General features: G+C 28.7%; 1 protein-coding gene across 7 annotated transcripts in view; it reads right to left on the bottom strand.

The window, feature by feature from the left end:
* Window positions 1–24,601, bottom strand: part of RhoGEF2 (Rho guanine nucleotide exchange factor 2) — a 61,595-nt gene that overhangs the window by 32,301 nt on the left and 4,693 nt on the right. For 3 of the 7 annotated variants that reach the window (XM_018539856.1, XM_018539858.1, XM_018539859.1), the window contains exons 1-11: window positions 22,303–22,350; window positions 20,245–20,460; window positions 19,291–19,340; window positions 18,444–18,501; window positions 16,248–16,522; window positions 13,993–14,217; window positions 6,233–6,472; window positions 2,341–2,622; window positions 1,379–1,468; window positions 1,175–1,288; window positions 956–1,054 (exon numbers count right to left, since the gene is read on the bottom strand). In XM_018539856.1, the coding sequence (XP_018395358.1) occupies window positions 956–1,054; window positions 1,175–1,288; window positions 1,379–1,468; window positions 2,341–2,622; window positions 6,233–6,472; window positions 13,993–14,217; window positions 16,248–16,522; window positions 18,444–18,501; window positions 19,291–19,340; window positions 20,245–20,416 (1,605 nt within the window). In that variant the 5' untranslated portion in view covers window positions 20,417–20,460; window positions 22,303–22,350. Of the gene's footprint in view, window positions 1–955; window positions 1,055–1,174; window positions 1,289–1,378; window positions 1,469–2,340; window positions 2,623–6,232; window positions 6,473–13,992; window positions 14,218–16,247; window positions 16,523–18,443; window positions 18,502–19,290; window positions 19,341–20,244; window positions 20,461–22,302; window positions 22,351–24,601 lie in introns of those variants that run through there. The other 4 variants (XM_018539861.1, XM_018539862.1, XM_018539857.1 and 1 more) reach the window with 3 other exon arrangements.

The following is a 24,601-nucleotide window of genomic DNA, read 5'->3' as shown; positions in this document are numbered from 1 at the left end:
GATCTTGACATATGTTGTCTAGGACATGACTCTGAGTAACCTCCAACAGGTTTTAGCCGTCGGTCGCTCTTCGTTAAAAAGTTATGAACAAAAGAAAGTTTAAAAAATAATTACCGCTCGATTCACAGACGATTCACAGGTCCTTTCTTTATACTTTAAATAAAATACTTTTGTCGAAAATAATGTATTAAACATCGTTTAGGTAAGTTTAAGTTTTTTTGTACAATTTTTGTGATAAATAAACTAAAAAAACTATTGCATTATTTAAACTTTAGTTAGTAATATTTTAAATTACCACTTCTCTACATTTTTACAGAAATGTCTCTAGATTCTTTACTTTAACATAATTTATTTCCAAAATCGAAGTGATGAAACCTGATTAAAAATAACAATAGTTCTCGCAATGCCGAGCTATGCTGCAGCCGAGCTATCCGGTGCATCGTAGCGCACGTCAGTTGAGCCAATTTAGAAAAAATATATGTTAAATTAGAGAAACTATAGATGTTTTTGTAAAAATATAAAAATAATAATTCAAAAATATCACCAAGAAAAATTCATAAAGATAACAAAAAGGCTTTTCTTTCAGAATTTTTATTTCAAAAATTGCATAAAACTTTGTGTACTTATCTAGGCTACGGTCCACTTGTTGCTACGAATACTTTGAAACTTTTAATTGATTAATCAGAAGAAAGAATTGCACCCCTAAACAATGTTTACAACATTTTAATTTTATTAAAATTGATCCAGCTGTCAAAAAAACTCCATTTTTATTATTTCGTTTTCCGTCTTCGTGTCTTTCCAAAAAATGTAACTTCAAGATTAATATTTGAGAAAATTTTATATCTCAAAGATGCTGATGATATCAATTTGAGTTCGATTAGAGCGGGAGATTTTACATACATATTTATTCCGTTATACTTTTTACGAGAAATATTTTATGCATTGAATTACTTACCGCACCAGGTACTAGAAAACTAGAATGAATTTCATATGCCCATTTTTTCATCTCTTTGGCATTTCCTTCTTTATATAAATCCGTTACTAAATAAAATAACTGCAAAAATATATATTACGTTAATATAAACGTTTCACATAATTTTTTCGTCATAAAAACAATTATATTTTGAAACACGCTAATTTAAATGACTATAATGATCAAGATAATTATACATACCAAACTAGAAGGATCACTATTAGATAATACATAATTAATAAATACAGCAAGGTGTGCATGATGTCCCCACAGTCTGGATAAAGATTGGAATGGTCCATGATCTTCTACTTGACCCTAAACATTAATAAATTAATTTAAAAAAAAAACAATCAATATTCTAAAATCTTGGTAAGCATTTTGCACACAGAATTATGGATAACTTACAATTTCTTGATCGCTAACATCATCTTCTTCCATTGACATAATTGGCTGTTGGAACGTTGGCAGTCCAGGAATAGTATCAGTTGGAAGTACCTGTTATTATAAAAAAAAACTATTATTATAAGAAAAACAGGAAAAGTTATAATTATTACTTGACTATTGCGTTCTTATTTATAAACTTTCAACTTTTTACTACTCTGACTATTTTAATTTATGTAATCACAACAGTAAAGGATATAAGGACTACGTTACCGGAAAAATTTTATAGATTCAAATAGTTTTATAATTATATTTTACTGTAACATTGATAATGATCCGATCGACGTCGAAACGTTTGTTGTAATATTTTTATTAGTTTGAATTAAAGTTTTCTTTGTTGTGCACAACTGGCTCTTAGCCCTTCATTTGTCTTTTGTTGTTATAATTATTATTTTGAATGGTAATTATCATTTTAGAAGAGTCTTCTCCGATGACCTCGATTTTGACATATGTCGTCAAGATCACAGTCTTCAATAACCTCTAATAAATTTTAGCCGTCGTTCATTCATTAAAAAGTTATTAACAAAAATTTTAAAAATTGCGTCTTTTTTCTGCTATATATGAAACAAAAATGCTCTGCTTTAAAATATATTTTACAACTTTCCATGCACAGCGAAGTTAATTCCCCTTTCCTACCCTTCACACACACATACACGCGCGTGGTGTGTGTGTGTGTGATATAAGTTTAATACATATCAACTTAATACCTAATATAAATTTTCAAGATTACAAATTATTGCTATAGAATACAAATTATATAATTGAGTAAAATTACAGAAACACACGTATGATTAGTATCTCTTCTTTTTTTTTTTGTTATAAATCGCATCTTATAATCCAGTATAGTTATTATACAATATGAAATCGAAAAAGCTTAATATATTAATGAATAGTATACGTGTTTAAAACTAATAACAAATATTTACATCATTTAACGTGGATGAGAAAATGTCTTGTCCTAAAACAGGGGCAGGATATGGTGGCGGTGGTGTTCCTGGTGGTGTAATACGTGGTAATTCGTTGATATCAATATCATTATGCTTGACATGTCTTGGAGGTAATAAATCATTCATTGATTCAGAAGCAATTAAACGTTTACTAGCTTCTGATGGAGATATTGCTGTTATTCCCAATTGTTCCGGACTGGACTTAGTTCGCTGATGTTTACTGAGCGCGTTTGAAGTGTTCAAATTGGCATCTTGAGAAAACTGAAATATAATTCATTAAAAATTATCATATATTATAATTAATATAAATAATATTATATACACTAATCAACAAAAAATAGAAAACACTTTCAAATAGACTAAAAACTGAGTAATATTCATAACATCGTAACTCGGTAAAAAATCATCGCAGACAAAAAATTAAAAAAGCCTTTTAAAGGTTGAAATCTCTACTTACGAAATTTGTAATTGAAATTTCAATATGACTGATCCTTTATGGAGTTATACGAACATAAATAGATATCCGTCAAATCTGAAAATTTTCAGGATCTGGAAACACGATAGTATCTCGGTAAAAATTACACGAAAATGCGATTTACAACAGTCAAAAGAGTGAATCTTTTCATAATCAATCTTTAAAAAAAAAGTGTAATCACTTTCGCTTTAACGTTCACTAAAAAAAAAACTCTTTCGATTGCTGTAAACCGCATTTTCGTGTAATTTTTACCGAGATACTACCGTGTTTCCAAATCTTACGCCATAGATCTTTATAAAGTTCGTATAAAATTTCTAGATTTGACGGATATCTATTTGTGTTCGTATAACTCCATAAAGGATCAGTCATATTGAAATTTCAATTACAAATTTCGTAAGTAGAGATTTCAACCTTTAAAAGGCTTTTTTAATTTTTTGTCTACGATGATTTTTTGCATGTAATTTTTATCTCACACCACAGACTTTTGTAAAGTTTGTGCAAAATTTTTAGATTTGATGGATATTCATTTGTGTCCGTATAATTCCATACAGGATCAGTCATTAAAATTTCAATTACAGATTTCGTAATTAGAAATTTCAATCTTTAAAATGCTCTTTTATTCGCATAAAATGTTTCTTTTATACAAATAAACAAGGAGCGTCAATAAGGCTGTTTGTTATTAAACAAGTTTAGCTTATATTGGATTAAATTGATCCTTTAGAGAAAAATTTAGAATGGTTTGGCATAGCAACAAATAGATTTTTTTAAATATACAATTTTAAAATCAATTTTTTTGTATCTTATTTGAAGACAAGACCTCACAATGACCGAGTTTTGATATTATTCCTGATAAGCACTTATATAATAATTTTTAATCTCCTTTTCCAAAATTTTCACATATAAAGACTAAATAATATCCTTAAGAATGATCATCCACTGAAGTGCCTTAATAGCCAATTCAGCCATAAATACGATACGTTTCGTGATTTATCAATTTAAGTTGTAAATATAGAGAATCCAACAGAATCAAAGTAACCCCCTTCATTTTCCATATATTTTCGCCATCTTTCATATAAACGTACGGAAACGGCTTGCCGCGTAACGCTAAGCTGCTCTATAAGCTCCTTTTCAATTTACGCAATTTATATCCAGCAATGCTTGCAGTTCGTCCGTTTCAATTTTTTTGAGGGCGTCCAGTACGCGGTTTATTTTCAAGACTAAAATCTCATTGGCGAATTTTTTGATATCATCTTTTACATGTGGCATGATTTACAACATTCTCTCGATATGCAAACACAAATCATTTCAGTGACTTCAGCAACATTTTTCTTCAGATGAAATGCGAAATAGATGAAAAATCAAATATTTCTTTAGTTAATGCCATCGTGAACACTACTGATTTTTAAGGTTATATACACCAAACGCTAAACCGCATAACATTTTAAAAGGTCAAATGTCAACGTTTTGAAACCACAAAAAGGCGGAAAAATAAATTTAAATTTTGATTTCGGTTGTGTGAAATCCAAAGCTCAGAACTTTTTCGCTCACCTAATACAAATATAGTACATAAAAAATATATATATATATTATAGATTATTAAATAATTAAATATAAATTATATAAACATATATATAATTTATATTGAATTATTTAAGTCAAGCAATAAAGATCTAACTTCGACCGGTATAGACATTTCATTTCTACTTCTTATTAGTTGTATTCTTATATATACCTATAAGATTTAATATTTAATATTGTTTATTTATTAAATGTAAATTTAATATTAATAACCTTTTCATATAAGAATCAAATACCATGTATTGACTTTAATTACACAGTCCAATTATACATTTGCAATAAATTATTTAAATATCACTAACATTAATACATTAAATAATCCTAAAAATTTTAAAATATAAAAATAACAGTATGATACAGTATAAATTTTACGAACGAGTGCGTGCGTGCGTGCGTGCGTGTGTGTTGTGTGCGTGTGTGTGTGTGTGTGCATGTGTGTGTAAATCTAATTAAATAAGAGAAACCTTATATTCGGTCAAAGCGGAACTTAGTGTTAATATAATACTTAAATGTTTCTATGTGAATTTATACACATGTCTGATTCTGTAAACTGCACAGCAAAATCCTTTTCGGTCTTAAAACGCATAAATGTAAACATATTCACATAAATATATTATTAATAATATAAGATTTCTCTCATTGTCATCGCTCCAAAATTTGTATCGTATCATACTGTTTATCACGTATCTCCTCGAAACGTTCAATTATTAGATTGGTTATTGCGACAAATATTGCCACAAAGTAATAGAAAGGAGTAACATGTTCATAGTTTTTTCGTTCTAAAAACGGTTCCCAATTTTTTTTCGTCAATAGAGGCGCTGTTATAGTTGAAGACTGATCGTCTTCCATGGCGCAAATATTAAAACTGCAGAAATAAAAAAATCGAAGGTAATTCAGTTTAGCCACAGTCTCTTAAAAATCGATGAAATTATGCTTGTCCAAGGCGTTTTTGTTTAAAATGAACAAATCAGACAAAAGTTTAGACAGAAATTATCTAAAAGCAAGTCTTTTCAGTTCTAGCCTCATCTTCTCATGTTCCTCTACGCCATCGAGACGTGACAGACTACCTAATCTGAATAGTTATCAATTTTAATGATTAATATCTCAACTCACGAGGCAAATATATGCTTTTCTCTGTCAAATTCTTTCATTTCTGACAAAAACGCGTCAAAGGAGTATAATTTTATTGATTTTTAAGAGAACATGGCTAAGCTGAATAATTAGCCGAAAAAACAGGATTGTCAGCGATAGAAGCACTATAAATTTCTTTGCCATTGTGGAATCCACAGTAAACTGCAGAGATATTACTCCTTTCTAATACTCCGTAGCCATAACCCTTGGTAAACGAATTGGTATGGCGTCCATCCCGGAAAGTCGGGAGTTCTAAATTCAACCTTTGGTTGAGAATATTTTTCGTAATAAAAAATTATTCAAGAGATTTAGATTCTCTTTGACATCTTATTGTTAATATTCTTATAAAAATGCATTACAATTACCATTTAAAAAATTATTAAATTATTTGTTAGTGATATGACTGTTCATAAATGTGTTTCAAGACCAAAAAAAATTCGGCGTGTAGTTTGCAGAATCAGATATGTATATAAATTCACACAGAAATATTTAAATTTTAAACGAATATAAGACTTCTCTTATTTGATTAGGAATAATTATTTTTTAAATATAAATTCTTAAACTCATTAAAAAAATTTTTTTGTTTATTTAGAATATGATAATTATGTACATCAATATACGTTCATCAGTAATAAAACGGGTATAAAGGATATCAATATAACATTATTGGACAATTAATCTACTTACAGAGTTAGAAATTCCCTGATTGACGGTTGAAGGCGTTAAGTGAATCAGCAGATGTCGCTCCGGTTGGACTGTGTTTTGTATGATAGATGGAGGTCTAGGAGGCAAAGGTGGCGGAGAGAGACTTTGCATGGATAAGGATTTGCGCGACGGCAATGGAGGTGGCACGTCTGCGCCACTGCTACTGCTTGAGAGTGGACAATAACCCGAGGAACACGAGGTATTTGTTACCAATGAGCAAAGCTGCAAGACACAACAAAAAGTTGCTGTTACCAAAGAGGCAAAGCCATAAAACACAATAATGTGTTAGCAAAAATAAGCAAAAGCTTTGGTGCATTTATGACAGATCGAGTTATATACAGTTTGTTATCTCTAATAGAAGGAAAAAAAAATTCTGAACGTAACAAGTTAAAAGTATAAAATAAAATTTCCTTTCCATAAAAATTAATTTTAAACATCGGGAAATTAATTGTTAAATTTATTCATTATTGTTTATTTATTTATTTAATGTTAAATTTAGATAATACTAGTTTATAACAAAAAATAAAATCAGATAAGATATCTTCCAAAGAATAAAAAATAAAGGAAAATAAAATTTATTAAATGACTTGTACAATTTAATACGTGATATTATTATTTTGATACTATGCATGCATACATTTCAAGTCCGAAAAAACAATTCGACACACGGTTTGTGAAATCAGAAATGTATATACAATACATTTACATTAAATAATGAAAACATTTAAGATTTGTTTTGATCAAAAATAGGAATTTACATTTAATTAGAATTAAAAATAAATAAGTAAAAGTGGCTTTTTCGTAACATTTGACATTTCTTTGTAAAAAAATTAACGTCATCTTAAAATTCTGATCAGAAATCATAAATGCATGTTTAATCTATATAAAATGCATTTTTCTTATTTAAAAATATCTTACTTTTTAGCCATATTTTATCAAAAATTTAAATACAAAGTTTTCCTAAGACAGCAAATATTTATAATTTTTACTTTGTGACTATAGATAAATATACACAATTTAACTTATCATAATAAGTTCCGTTAAATGTACATATATACAAGTTAATTCATATAAACAATTTAATTACTAGCGAAATTTAAAGATATATAAAAAAGTAATTTATACACAATATAAAGGAAGACATCATATAGAAGAAACAATTATTTAAATTATAATTAAAAAATGGACTAATGAGAGTTAATTGCGGTAGAATATACAACTTATTTATTAAATATAGTACTTATATAAGTATCAATCAGACGTTTCGGCTGCAATTCAAACCATCTTCAGTGTTTCAATAATATTACCGTATGCAAATAATATTTTTAATAATATAAAATAAATTAATAGAAGGCTCAACAAGTATAAAACAAATTGATTAAAAATAAGAGAAAAGAGCCAAAAATTTTTTAAAAAAGATATATAAATGTAATTAACTCAAAATCGCAATACATTAAACAGAGTAAAATTCGCAAGTAAGAATTCGCACATACGTTTCGACACCGATCGGGTCATTTTCAATGTTAAATTTAAAATTAAGTGTGTATAATAGAATTAACGAATCAACAATAATAAAATTACATGTGTATAATTATAATAAAATTAACGAGTCACAAATATAAAATTAAATGTGTATAATTGAATAATTAACGAGTCGCAAATATAAAATTAAATGTGTATAATTGAATATGGATCTTCCTTTGTGATTAGTTTCGCATGAGTTATATAAATCTTAACAGAAATGTAATAAAAAAATGTATAGTCCAGTATAAAAATCTAGTATGTTTAGATCCATTATTGAAATTAAATAAATAAATAAAAAAGTCTAATTTACAGTTATAAAAATCGACTGTACTACTTGAAATAAAAATTTTTAATAATGTTCTTTTTAGCTTAGACTAAGATTTCATAAATAATAAAGAGATATGACCAAAGGTCATGTATATAAAGAAGAAAAATGTGTGATGTTGACGCATTATTTCAGTCAGCAAATAAAAATAAATAAATATTAAAATTAGAACTCTTGAGAATGTCAAATTAGAATTAAAAAACGGACTAATGAGAGTTAATTGCGGTAATTCGTGCGAATATAAAACTTATTTATTAAATATATAGTACTTATAGTATCAAACAATTATTTTATAATTAGAAGTGTTGGAGATATTTCAAAGTCAACTTAATTTTTGTAATAGAACGTAATCTATATTTTTTCATTATATGACAACCCTTTTTAAAACAATGCTAGAGATCCAGGTTAAATTCCTAACCGAGATAATATTTTTCGCAATAAAGTTTGTACAGGTTTTTCAGGTATATGTAATTAAATTTGGATAAATTGTTAATAATTTAAATGGATTGCGTTGAAAGTTCGATAAAGACTCATAATCACACATTTCTGAGATAAATTCATTTAGAAGAATATGTATACATTAATTCAACTTCGACCATCAAGTAGTGCTCCTCGACTTTAGGTAATGTACTCTTTTAAGAGTATTTTTCAATGAACATAATATTGTACATGAAGACATTCAAGATCTTGGTCACAAAATTCATAGTAAAATAAAATACAAATGTATGCCTTTTATTTCCTTTTTAACAGTAAGTGTTTAAATTACAGTAAATGATCAAAGTCTTGGATGCACCGGATATCCAAAAAATATCCGATATCTGGTATTATCCGGTACTTTTTCACTATCCATTCTGATAGTTGGTTTTCATTATTATCCAGTAATATATCCGGCTAAAATTTTATATTGAAAGTTTGCATTTACTAATGCAGAATTTTATTGCAGCTCTCAGCTCAACTTCTTGCATAATACATCTTTTCTCTTTTTCTTTTTACATTGAGAACATAAAGAAAATTACACTGAAAGAAAAATATTTATATTTGTAACTACACATTACTATAATTATGATTATTATTGCTATAATATTAGTAATAATAATTAGACGTATAGTTCTAACAACAAATTTATATAAAATTGGCAACCTAAAATAGGTATTATAACCATAAAAATGGTTAAAATTATAATAAAAATGATTTAAATTTACTATTATAATCATTTAAATTATTATGGTAGTTTTAATCATTTTTGTGATTATAATAACTTTAATTATAGTCATTTTAGGTGGGGTTAGCTATACATATACAATTATTGCTATAAAACTATACATATGATTATCATTATTAATATTATAGTAATAATAATTATAATTATAGTCATATGTAATTATAGTTACAAATATCAAACATTTGTCCCTCAGTGTATTATCATTATATTTTCCTTATTTTTTGGGGGGGAAATCTAGTTCCAGATATTCGACCAGATATCGGATATCCGAAAAAATGTGACATCAGATATCCGATATTTAATATTCGGTAATTTTACAATCATGTATGTTCCTAATTTTGGCATTAAACTTAACGACAGATGAATTTGGTATATTAAATAATCCACTACTTTTCTTAATATTTCCGATGGAATCTTTTCAAGTGTTGTAGACTTGTTAGAATTTGTTAGAAGTTCAAAAAATACACAATATTTACTTTACATATCCTCACAGAAAGTAATCTAAATGTGTAATATTACGGGTGAGCAAAGTGGTCATACTACAGGTCCTCTGAATCTGAGCTATCGAGAAGCGAGGATGGATAAAACTACAGAAAAAGGTAGCAATCTTAAAAATAAAATTTTCGTTAAGTTGAAAGCGAATTAATTTAAAAATTTTGAAATAAAATATAGAAAATACGTATGAAAAATATTAATTACATTTATTAAAAAATTATTATTATAATAAAAAATTTTTTAAATAACGTGTATTCTGCTTTATACAACATTAAGAATTACTCCGCACTCGACCTGTTTAGGAGTATCAAACTTTCCATTCAAAATGAGGTCCATTCCACCTCTCCTCCTTCCTGCTTAAGGAGACACACAGCTGTCCATGCGAAACAAGTTCCATCTCATCTTTCCCCTTACTACCAATAAGCATACGACTTTCCATGTAAAGCTAATCCCACCTCATCTTCTCCTTTGCCAACGAGCGCATAACTTTCCACGCGAAGCTAGGTCCATCCCATCTCTCCCTCCCCAAAAGGCCCATTATTTTCCACGTGAAGCAAATTTCATTCCATCTTCCCTCTGCCAAGGCATAGGACTTTCTGGCACGTCCTAAACGGAGGGAGAGGTGCGATAGATCTCATTTTACGTGGAAAGTCTGATACTCCTAAAAACAGGCCGAGTACGGAAAAGTTCTTAATATTGTATAAAGTAGAAATAAGGCGTTATTTCTTAAGCTTTTATGTTAATAAAATTTTAATGAATGTAATTAAAACTTTTTTCATACGTATTTTATTTATTGCCTATATTTTATTTCAAAATTTTTTTAATTAATCCAACTCAATTGATAAAAATTTCGTCTTTTTTTCTCTAAAAACATTTTTTTTTTTACTAATAATAAATTTTACTAATAATAATTTTAACGAATAACATTAAAAAATCAAGGTTTTTATATGAAACTCAAAGCGATATAAACTGAATATTATTAGCAGATGTCTAACCTCTCTAAAATCGCCAAAATCAGCTGTCACTAATAATGAACCATTCACAACAGCCGGAGCCATCTTTTGGAAAACGGACCGAACTTGTACACCCAATATTATAAATTTTAATTATTTTATAAATCACTACATTTTATAAAATATACATTTAATTGTAATAAAGTCATTAAATTTAAGTCAATTAAACAAAGTCAATTAAATTTAGTTTGGTGTTAAACTTTATAGAACAAAAAACAACATTACTAATTTCTAATTTATACATTAAAAAAAAAAGAACAAAAGCACCATCTCGTAGTAAGGAATAATTTGTAAAATACGCAAGTTTTGAATGTACTTGACTATAAACCCTTAGATATAAGGTTTAAAAAATTATAACAATTATTTCTAATAAAAGCATTTTAAGAGAATTACGAATAAAATTCAAAATTCCAGATTTTTTTATATTTTCCCTGACATTTTCCAATTTCCCTGACTTTTCCCGGTTTTCCAGACCCGTGAGAATTCCCTGATTATGTCTATATGTCTGTCTGAATGTAATTCATTTGATACTCTTGCAATTTTAGATGCTCCTCTTCCACATTCACCGAAGGTTATCAAAATATCCTAAACTTGAATTACTGTAATTAGCCATTATGCTAAGATCTCATACTGACAATAACGATACTTCTCTATTAAAGTCACAAAGATTATTTATTGATTTGACAAGATCCTTAATAGCGACCGAATGATTGGTTATTGAAATATCTTACATCACTGACTTTATGAAAAAGTTTGACCAGATCAGGCATCATTTACAAAAAAACGATAAAAACGAGTTTGACGTATATTAATACATTAAAATTTAAATTATTGTTATTTAGCAGTTCAATTCTTATCATGCATGCTATAAAAAGAGAATAAAGAATTGTAATTTATAAGTTAACACTGATTAGAGAACCTCAAATAAGAGATACGTAAACTTCGAGTGTAGGCAAGGAACATAACGGCCTCACGTCTGTGAAGCTACCATATCATATATCAGCATCAAGAAATGACACCAGTTCTGCTCGCATCCACGACAGTTCTACAGTTCTAAATCGGTTTCATCAATAGTTCTGTTGAATTATAGCCAGGACTATTGATGTATTAAGTTTGAACGGTGGAACTCTTTGGATGCTTATAGTTATACACCTCGTACGTTCGAAATCCAGTGAGATAAATTTTCGAATACTGTACACACACGCGCGCGCGCTTGCACACAGGGTAAAATACATATGTACATATAAACACGTGCGTGTGTACACTATATATTTATACATATTATATATATATATATAGATATATATACGTACATATACGTTACTATATTATACATATACATATATATCATAAGCATAAATATTTTTTTCGTTTATAACATAAATTTATATTAACAATGCTTGTATCTAATTTTGATAGTAACAGACAACGAAAATAAAAGGCTTATAAGCAAATATACAAATTGCAAATATTAAAAATTATAAATATTTAAACATTAAGGTTCACTTTGATCAAAAATAATTTATTTCACATAAATTATTAGATTTATAATAAAGTATTCATGAAATAAACCTATATTTAATTTTATTTTTTTTATCATTAACAATACGTCCATAATAATCCATAAAGATTGAAAAAAAAAGTCCGAAAGAAAATAAACCCGAGACTTATTTGTACATAAAACATTGTACACAAATCATATGTTTTATACTGATACAGTAATTTATTTTAATCTTAACAGGCAAATCTTTTAAAAATATACAATTTTACCAAAAAACATATTTAAAAAAAATAATTAAAATAAAAAATCAAATCGCTCGTATGTTTTAAAAACAGTAGAGGATTAAAAAAGCGATAAATAATAGAAATAGACGATTAAAATAAAGTCTCTATGAAGTTAGCACCTCAACTTTAAAAATCGGAAATTTTAATAACAGTACTGCTTGCACCCGCAATAGTTCTAAAAATTGTTTAAACATATTAAAAAGGTGGGTAGTGTCACTAAAACCGATCAGGAACTGTAGTACTCTTCGAGTACTACAAAATTGCGCAAAAAAATAATTTTTTTAAAAATTGAGGTGCGAGTTCTTTTTTTAAAAATTTATTTAAAAATATTTAATGGCCGGTACTATTGTTATAATCGATCAAGAACTGTAGTACTCGTCGAGTACTGTGAGATAATTTCCGTCATAAAAATCGGTTTTTTCAAATCTTGCGGTGCCACGCGAAGTTAGCACCGCATATTTTTATTTTTTAAAATTTTTGGCCTAAATCAACAGTACTATTGATGAAACCTATTAGGAACTCTAGAACTATTGCGGGTGCAAGCAGTACTGTTATTAAAATTCCCGATTTTTAAAGTTAAGGTGCTAATTTCACAGAGACTAAAATAAAGATGTATATTTTATAGTATGACGTTATAAATAGGAGATAGATCATTTCGACTTACTTAGCCATTATCAGCCATCATATATACGTATATTAATTTATTACACTAAAATAATATAAATCTCGAAATAATATAAAATTTAAAACACATCGCAATTATACAAATGATAATTGCCTTTATGTTTGTTATAAGCAAATCATAAATATATTTAATATTGAAAATTGTAAAATGTAGTCCGAAGTTCATTGTCATGTCGTAGTTGACAGAATTACAACTAAGTCAAAAATTTTTTATATCGAGTGAATAAGAAAGCTAATGATATTCCTCTATACTAACGTGAAAACTAGATTAAATTTTTATTATTTCAAATATGTATAGTACAGAAAGGAACGCTTAATAACGTCTCCTTCTAACATACAATTTTTATTTTAAATATTTTTTTTTAGTAAAATTGCATATTTTCGAAGTATTTACCTATTAAGATTAAAATAAATCGTATATTATATACAATCTTTTAGTAAGGGCGCATCATCTACAAATATATATTTATTATGTAAAATTACTTAATATAAAAGAAAACGTCTTCTTTTCAACTTTAAAGTGTCCTTTCGTTTGATATAATATTTAAATTCTTAGATACGTTAAGTAACAGAAAAAAATATTTGTAAAAATATTTCTGATGACAATATATAATATATAGATATCACATCGATTGTTAAAGAAATTTAATGAACAAAAATATATATATTATAGAAAAGAGATAAATAGGCAAACCTGTTCATTTGTCGTACTAATCGCTGCAAGTTGTTCCTGCAAAGTGCGTACTCTTCTCTCAGCACCCGCCAGTTCTGCCTGTACAGCCGTGATATGAGTGCTGCTACTGCCAGTGCTAGTTTTTGCCAACTCGCTTCGTAATTTATCTACGTAACTTTGTTCTTTTTCCAACATAAGTTGGAATGTGTGAACTCTCTGTGTTTCCAACTGCCGTTTCTTCTCAAGCTAAAAAATAAGAGCATTGTACAGAATAGGCTAGACTAGAAACATTTATTATTTTTTACTTATAACTTGTTAACACAATTTAAGGAAAAATAACTTTTTCTCAATTTCAGAGAAAAAAAAATCATTTCTCCTTTCATTACACCAAATACAATTTATAATCCATTTATCGTGTCACAATTTTTTGAAATTTTATATTAGTTTTAAATAAAGTCTAACTCTGCAATAATTATATAATATGTCATTCGATCCTATGATACAATAAAGTCGGGTTCCCTTAAAAAAGAAGGGAATAACTCAAATTGGGCTGATTTTTATAAATTGCTTGAGTTTAAAGTATTTTACTCAATAGGTTATCAACCTACAGCCAAAATAATTTATTAAATTTATTATTCACAAAAATAATTAATGAATAGCTTTTTTAAGATTTTCTATATTTTATTAACATTTAGTAGTTACACCTTGAATAATTAATCTTGTCATCTTGATAAAAATCTCCAGATACAACCCCCAATAATGAACCGTTTTTACCTCTACGAGGTACCACTTTTCAAAACTAGCTAATATCTTATATCTTAATCAACGAGTACGATGTATTCGTACTTCATTATTTGCATTATTTTATATATTTACATTTTTACATTAAAAGCTATAAACATATTGACTTGAAAATACAATATTAACTTGACCGCTTCTCACAAATTGGGATGCTTATATATTTGAATATCCTCACTTCTACAGTACAGAATATCGCGTAAAGAACGCTGCGCTCGGTTAGCGCCGAGATACTACAGTGTCTCCACATTTGATTTATATTTGTCAAATATACAAGCCATTCATTCTTCCTTCTTAATCTAAAACAATTTCAATTCTATGGTTAATGTTTCCCTGTAGTATTCTATTACCAGCGTCAGAACTCTAGTAATCTGATGAGTCCAATAGTGGAAGCTAGGACGAAACGCCATAATTACGTGATATTCTTCGCAATATATTAAAATTAATTAAAAGATTCTTAACTTAATTTATTGGCTCATTACCCTGTTTCTCTATATTAGTTGTTTTAAAAACACATTGAGCCTTATTACAATGTACATTTTTTTATGTGAATAAGCTTATATACACACTTCATGCATTTTAAGATGAGCAAATAATATTTACAATATTTTGATATTGGATTAAAAATGAGCAATAGAGCAAAATCTATAAAATGAAATTATTTTGAAAAACAGTGTGATTAATCCGCCGTATATAAAAAAGAAATAAAAGAGAAAACAAAACAAGTGGAAACACATTAATTTTTCGTAATCATCTGAAAAGATATCATATAGAAGAATTAAGTAATATGAGCGATTCTTTTGATAAAACAGATACAAGCACAATACCAGAAGTACAAGCAAAGAAAACAAAAAATTCAAAAAAATTACCTTATTTGTTTGTAAGACAAATTAGTAAAACTTCCCTTTTGACACAATCAGTCCAAAATAATCTCCGAGTGACCTTGACCTTCCTATTCCGTCGCTCGTTATTTGTTAAAAAGTTATTAACAAAAAGTTTAAAAACTGATAATTCTTTTCTATTATATAAAAACAGCCCTTACTTCACGTTTACAGTATATCTGTCATTCCTCGCTGTAGCGCTATATTATACATATATATATAGTGAATTGTTTTTAAAGCAGTGAATTGTTTTTAAAACGCTGTGTGTATATGTATACAATACGATTTTAATGAGAGAATATCGCAATTTTTTTTAAATTAATAGCTTCTTTATATCCATTAAATGATGTATTATCAAGTAATAAATAAAATGTAATACATTCTTCATGTTGGAATGTGTATGTTGCGTTGAAAAAGTGTCATATTCATAAAAACATTTATATTAATAACTTTTAAATGAATAACGAGCAACAGAAAAGGTCGATGACCTCGACCTTCTTGAGAGTCAAAGTTTCTTGGAGGTCATTTGAGGCTGACTGTATAAAGGGGAAGTTTTACCTACAAGGAAAACAGGAACAGTCACGTGTTTTTACTTACATCAACTGGTTGAGGACCCGTAATTCGAGTATTACACGGAGCACTGCCCGCTGGTGCAGTGGATGCTCTGTGAAGAGAAGTCACCGGTTGCGAAGGTGACATATTTCCGGCCGCTGACAAACTAACTGGACGTTGAGGCTGTTGATTTGTAGCAGCAACTACCCCAACCTGTAAACCGGAGGTTGTTGTTGCTGTAGTTGCTGTCGCTACCGCTGCTGCGACGCCACTTGACGTTACTGGTTTCTGCTGCACTGTCAGTACAACTTGCGTCGATGCTACAACAAAATTTAAAAAAAAAAGATGCACACCAAACAATCAAAATACTATTTTTTATCCTTACTTATTTACATCTCCCTCTATTAGTTGTATATATCATACTTGTATATAAACACTTAAAATAATTAAAAAAATATTTTCATGTAGAGAATAAAAAGATCATATTATATAAAAAATCATATAATTTCATTTAAAAAAATATGGCCATATTTATATAACTGTTTAAAAAATTTCTCCGAAGATTTTATTTGTAGCCCGTCATGCAATTTATGTACAAATATTTTATTTAACTAGACTTTAACCTTCAAAGATATCAGGAGACACGGTAGTGTCTTGGCACTAATTGCCGCAGCACAGACTAGAACACTAGAAACGTAGGTATTCGCATCTACCATTTTTATTCCTTTTCCCACTTCTTACTCTATCCCCATTTCATCACTGAGCTGTGACAGTATAGTCATTACAGTTGTATTTGCTGCTTGAAATTTTGCTGCGTTCATTCCATTTTTACTCTCAAAATCAGTTGAATATCTATATCGTAATATTAGTACAGAATCTAAAGAGTGTCTGACGTTCAGGTTATTTCTAAATAAGATACCAAATATGTATGTCAATTTGGAGGATTGAAATTTTTCATCTGCAAGGATGTGTAGTAATGTTTATTCATAAGTCATATACTTATTTTACAGCAATATAGCAAGTCTTTTACACTAAAATGTCAAAACGGAGTAATTGTAACATCAAAAATATGTTGCTTCTTAATCTTCTCAGCTCAGCGGAGTGGGGAAAAAAAGTAAAAATGGCGGATACTTACATTTATAGTGCCTAAAATGGTGAGCATAGACTTTTGCATAACGCATAATGCATAACCCCGGATCTACAATAGAGTTTTAAACCTTAAGCCATAAGAAATGGACGAATCATAGTCGATTATTCTCCTCGAATTCGACTGTAATTGGTTAATTTCTTACGACTTAAGGCTTAAAACACCTATTATAGATCCGGGGTAAGAGAATCAACCAATCTGAATCCTTCCTTTTCTTCCACTTCACAGAAAAGAAGAACTTCGATTGGCTGATTCTCTTATGCACTATGCGTTAAACTAAAACTAAAAAACTAACTAAAAACTAACTATCTAAACCAACTAATTTAACTATTAATTACGCACATATGTGTATAATTAGGGTAACGTTCCACATACATACGTCTAGTCTCATGTGAATTTCTGTCACATTCGCTATAAATGAGTAACATATCACAATACTCTTCATTTGTGTACTCCATATTGTAAAATTATAATAATTTTATTTTTGTTACAATTTTATTTCTCGTCAAAAATAGTTTATCGATATTATTACAAAAATGTTTACCATGCGAGACAAATGAACATAGTTACGAATTTATTTTGACAGCTGATACATATCGTAATATTTTGCTATTGAATTGATATTTTACGATATACTATTCCCCGAGATTAATTATGCATATTAATTACGCACATGTGTGTATAGTTAAAAATTAAAAATGTACAAATATTTTTTCAAAAACCTTTCTGAAAAATATTGCATGTTTATGGGGCCCTCGTGGTACATTCACCACTTGTCATATCGTCATGCCTGAGCGCGCGAAATCTCAGCTCTGTGATTAGCGAAATTTAAACACGATTAATTTAAAAACTATTATAGCCTCGACATTTTTTTATTAGAATTTCCCTCATAAAATTTTCTCAAAAATACGTTCTTAAGATTTAAATGCGGTAGTTGCGGGACACCCTGTATATAATCTTAATCAAAATAATAAATTTTCTTAATTATACAAATACTATAACTCATTTTTTATATAACAATAGAAATATTTTGCAGTAATTCTTTAATTTTTAATTAAAACATACAAAATTTAAAAAAAAATTAAAATACTTACATTTTATAAGCTGAACTACATCAGTATGTGTAGATTGCATCACATTGACTCCATTCACCTTTAACATAAAAAAACATAAAATCTTCTATGTGAGATCTTATTTGTTAATAATGAAAAGTTAATGTGATGCTTAGATACTAATTCGTTTCAATTAAAAAAAATGTTTTAATAAAACAAATTCTAAAATAATTTAAATGTTTCTTGTTCAGATTAATTCACAAATATAATTGATACTTTTGTATTTCTTTTACTTCATGCTTTTTTCATACCAATTCATATGTAGCATTTGAGTAATTCTAAACATATATGATAGAATAATGAAAAATTAATACATAAAAGATAAAAAATAAGAAAATATACAATAAAAATATAATTACATTGCATGTAATGATATACCATATCAAATAAGATTCTTTTTAATTTAAACTTTTGTAAGATTTGTAATGCTCAAATTATCAATGCTGTTATAATTTTATCAAATCTACCTATAAGAACTGAACAATTATGTAAAATTTTCATATAAATTTAGAGATACAATTAGAAAAAAGCATACATATTTACAAAATATAAATTTATAGATACATATCAATAAATACAACAATTTACTGTACATATATACTATACATTGTAATTAGGATGAGAGTACAAGATAAAAATTACTATAAGTTTACAAGCAACTATGCACACTAAACTATTCTAACATACAATAAAATAAAATTTTCTTAATAAATACAAAGAGCTATACAACAATAAAGAAATGACACATCACATAAACAAAAATTAATAATTCAAAATTAACAAAACTTCTTGTATTTTTTCCCAGTACATTTTATCATCCTGTACTTACCTTGATTATTTTATCGCCCGCATGAAGACCAGCTCTTGCTGCCGCACCGCCTAAAAAAGATATTCTTATAAGAACATTAATAATCTATATATGTATTAATGTTACTAGTATTATTGTATTGTATAGTAATATTGTATAGTAGTATTATTGTAACTTTAATCTTTAAGAAGATCAAGGTCATTGACATTTCGCGGTGCTCGCTACAGATTAAAAAGTCATTACCAAATAAAATTAATAACACATTTGAACATATTTCACCATTTACTCGATCTATCCTACATCGCCCGCTTATCTACGACTTTACACGCGAAGCGACTACATTATACTTCTGACTAGAAAATCAAATGCCCCTAAACAAGGGGCAAAATGGAGTGAAACTCGCGTGGAAAGTCGAAAACAATGTGCAACAGTAATTATAGAAGTTGTGCACCTATTGACAGGGGGAAGATAGATAGAGTGAAACTCGTTTCGCTTCTGCATCAACTAATGAATAAAATAATAAAATATTATTAAAATACATTATCAACTTTATTTCTTAATAACTTTTTAACAAATAGCAAACACCGCAAAAGATCATTAACCTTGATCTTCTTGAAGGCCAATATCAGGTCAGTGAAAAATCATTTGGAAAACACCGTACCTCAAAATTACATTTTATACATAAAAATTGTTTCGTTAATAACATTTTAATGAACAACAAGCGTCGCAAAAGATCAACCATCTGGCCCTTCTTAAAAGTCCATACCATAATATTTGCTCTTTCAAAACAATTTTTTCTTTAACATTATTTTATTAAAAACAATATTTTAAATGCTCAAATCAAAAGAAATGCTCTTTATGCATCGTTCACATTGTCCTAACAAAAAATTTTTACGACTTCAAAAGAAAAAAATACTATAGTCTTCTAAGAGGTAATTATACAAATATTAATGCAAACGTGAAATTTTTGCGGACCTTCTTTTACAGACTGAACGTAGACTGGATTGTCGCCGGAAACTTTCATTCCAAACCCAGCATCGTCCTTGTATACAACCAGAGTGGCGATGGGTGCTGGTTCAATGGCTCCACCACTGATGGCGCCTGCACCAGCCCCGACGCTGCGTCGTAGCGCTGCTGTTCCATTCATCCCTCCTTCGAGCTCCACCTCGCCACACCTCTGTTGCTACCGATCTATTATAATTCTTCCTCTTATAAAAAATTTCAAAACTCTGCGCGCATATTTTATAAAATGAAATTAATTACAAATGAAATTCTTAATAATTCAATCATGTGCACATTTTTATACAAAATACATAATACTCTATTAATCTTTCAGGGAGATCCTTTAACTTTGTGTTACGATGAGCAGTCAGTGTTATACAGTACCTACACGGAAAAAATTTTATATTTAGTTTTAATACAATTTTAAATTACATTTTACTATAGCTGCGTTCGGCAATGCAAATCTGAGGCGTCGGAGTGCTCTTTTTCTATAGTGCACGTGACATGTACTATCAGCTATAATATAAGAGCACTCCGACGCCTCAGATTTGCTATTACCGAACGCAGCTTATGTCTTGTATTTTCGGATGGACCCTCACAACAATATTCCGACATAATTTTTACTATGGTAATACTAATTTTATCACATAAATAAAGTAATTTTTATTAAATCCAGTGCTTAAGCCATGGAAAGAGACAATTCTTACTATGGTACGCAAACAAAAAAAATATTTGCTAGGTTATTTATATATTCTTTGTCTTTACAATACTAACTTTTATTCAACAAAGTATGATTTTGTAACAAAAAATTTTTACTATGAAAAAGTGTAAATATTACTTTATATTGTTTTTTAAAAAATGGTTATAGCGTTTAAACTTATAATTACACGATAGTTCGCAGCTTCTACTACATTATAGTAACTTTAAATATAAAATTTTCTCCGTGTAATAAAACGTAAATTTGTTTTACTAGTCAAATATCTGCAAATATTTTACTAGTAAAACAAATTTACGTATCTAAGAACCATATCAAAATATTTTATTTTCTGTTACCTATACCTAGATATCATATCTTGCGTACTAATATCAAAATTAAGAAGTAACGCGTTATTTGTAATGACGTTATTCTCTCTCTTTATTTTTCGTTACTTTTTTCTGTAACGATCGTTACTTTTTTTTTATAGTAATGGTAACAGTAACACCGCTACATTTTTACAATAACGGTAACAAATTTAGTCGTTACTTTTAGTTTTTAATGGATGAGTTCAGTAGCGAGATTCTCTAACTTCCTATCGACGATTGTTATTATCGTTAATTATCAACTTTTATCGCTTGCGCTATCGACGATGTCGATACAGCGTGATTCTGTAACTTAATCTTAACGATATTTATCGATGCAAAATCGTTACAGACGTATCGACAAAAATCAGTAGCGATTTGGTAAATTTGATAACGTTGCAGTTTTTATTCTAGTAAAAATTTAGTAATTTTCAATCAGTGTTTACGAACACGAATGAAAATGGAACTGAATTGTGATATCTTTATTCAAAAAAGTTTATAGCTATGATTCAACTATTTCCAACTTTCCAAAGGTGCCTTCCAACAAGCGACACTGATGACACGGTATATCAGTACATCCTTGTTGTTCGTCAATGTTAAACAAAGATGAGATGATCACTGTATTGTACTATATCGCTTGTTGGAAGGAACACCAAGTTTTCACTACTTGATTTTAATATATTTTTATTATTAAGTATTGTCCGATATTTTTATTAAAAGAACGGAAGACGTGACCCAAAATGTGACAGTGTAAGTATTTATTCGAATTATTTTAGAAATAGAAAATACGATAAAATATCTATAATAGTAGAATATTATTGAACTCGTGAAAATTTAATTGGAAAATATTAAAGAAACATTCGAGAGAACATCTAATATTGTACGCTATTCATTTTAATAGTTTTTGCACTAATCAAATATTTTTCCACTAGAGGAAAATATGAAATAATTGTTATATTATACGCTTTATACCTTCATAGCAAGCAAACACGAAGTTCCCTGCTCTTCGCTCGAGACATTGGATACGATTTTCCAAATTCAATAGGTTTGTAACAAGACAAGCATCAACCATTCTGAAAATCATTTATTCATTTTTGTTATTTATGTTATTTTTAACTTTATTATTTGTAAAAAAGAACAATGTAATATTATATTTAATTAAATTTAAATTGAATTTTTTTATTTATATTCAATTTTCATGATCTATTTATCAAGATACTTATGTTTTACGTACGTATTCTATAAATGCGTGTTCCACTGACAAGTTATTAAACATGTTCTCGGCAATAGGCCAAAATGGAACACTGTATACACCAAAGATGGATTTTGGAAGGGCGAAAGCAACGTGAACAGAGTGCACAGAGCACCCATAACTCAAAATCAAAAGTGACGATTTTCTGTGAAATGTGGCGAAGTAATGGCGCTTTGATCGTTATTAGATCTTCTGCAAAAAAATTAAAGGCCGATGCAATACCCAACACGTCCGCAACGTTTCTTAGGAGTCTTAACAGATATCGAGTATCGCTAAGTGGTTAACAAGATCTCCGGAGTCCATCGTTAACGTAACGACAATTTTCAGAACCTAACGATTCGATTTAACGAGAAATATCGATAATTGCTCGATTCAGAATCACTCGTAACTACTTGTAACAAAAATTATCGATAAATACAGTTAACAATAGCGACAATCGTCGACAGGAAGTTAGAGAATCCCGCTACAGGGCTGCATTCAGAACCATCATCTGAATGCACCTAGATATTGTTTTATCTTTGTTTATTATTCGTGAACAACAAGGATAAAACAACATCTGCATCCGGATGACGATTCTGAACATAGCCCAGCAGAGCAAATCAATAAGCGCTCAGTGATTCTTTAATATATTTACACCTAATACAATTCAATATGTTTTATAGACCAAAGGTTACAACTGAGCACTAAAAATACGACCCTGAGTACGTCGTCGAAGTAGACGACTGCGGAGTAGACAATTGTTTACTGCACAAGCAGTCATGGTGACGCGTTACGTGGGTTACAAACGTGTGCTTATACGGAGGTCGACTGTGAACTACTGAGAGATCGTGACTATAAAGAAATGGATTATAAAGAGGTTCTACTGTATCACTTTTAACTGTCATACAAACAACAACATAGAAAATAATAAATGAAAAAATGCCTTCTGTGTCCATTTTTCAAAAAAATTGAGTTATTTTCACCGCGTTATCTCAATTCTGTTTACAATAGAACAAAGAGGAGTTCTTTTTGTTCTTATTATTGAATAAGTTATTTCTTTTAGTTTTTTGATTAAAATTTAATAACAGAAAGAAATAACGACAAAACAACAAGAGTTTTGTGATAGTTGTTGAAATTACATACAAAATTAACCCTTGAGTAGAGACTCATTGCGTAAACAATTTTAGCAGCAACAAATTCTCATTATTGAGTTTTAATTTAAAAAAACCAAAAAAAAATTGCTTTTCATTACTTCAAAGTACTTCCCTTAATGTTGTAGCACTTTTTAATTAGTCTTTTTATGATATTTATAATACTTCAAACTTGTCGATTAAATAATAAAACACTTGTTCATAATTTCTTCTCTTTTCAAACTTTGGCAACTAGCCTAAAACATACAATGTCGACTTATAGCTAAAACATTCCTTAGCTTTATTTCATTGTCAGAGTGAAATAAAGGAAAAGTTTCATATACATATTATATGTCCAAATACATCTGAATGTAGGGTATGTTAAGTTAGCACCCTAACTATAATACTCAGGAGTTCTGATTAGAGTTCCCACTTCCTTTTGACGAGACGAAGAGTTCCCTATAGTTAATAACAAGAGTTCCGCTCAATAAACATTTTTTTTATATTTTTAGAAAAATGGGGTGCTAACTTTTTATCGAATTTCGAGGTGGAATAGTTCTGAGCGGCTTAATAGCTTCAATTTGCGATTGCCGAGAGTTCCTGATATGTAAAAAAAATTTTCGAATAATAAAAAAAAATTAAAAATTTTTGAACAATTAATTTTTAGATACAATAGTTCTGATGATAATTCCTGCTTCTTTTTGACGATACGAAGAGTTCTCTATGATTTTTAATGACATATGCGCTTAATAATCATTTTTTAATAATTTTTTAAAAATGGGGTGCTAACTTTTTAACGAAATTCAAGGTCGCATAGTTCTGATCAGCTTAACAGAAGTATTTTGTGAATACCTAGAGTTCTTGATACATAAAAAACATTTTTGAAGAATAATAAAGTTTAAAAAAAATA

The sequence above is a fragment of the Cyphomyrmex costatus genome, unplaced genomic scaffold (assembly GCF_001594065.2).
Source record: "Cyphomyrmex costatus isolate MS0001 unplaced genomic scaffold, Ccosl1.0 scaffold223, whole genome shotgun sequence".
In the NCBI taxonomy this organism is placed as follows: Eukaryota; Metazoa; Arthropoda; class Insecta; order Hymenoptera; family Formicidae; genus Cyphomyrmex; species Cyphomyrmex costatus.
This window is presented reverse-complemented; position numbering and strand designations above follow the sequence as displayed.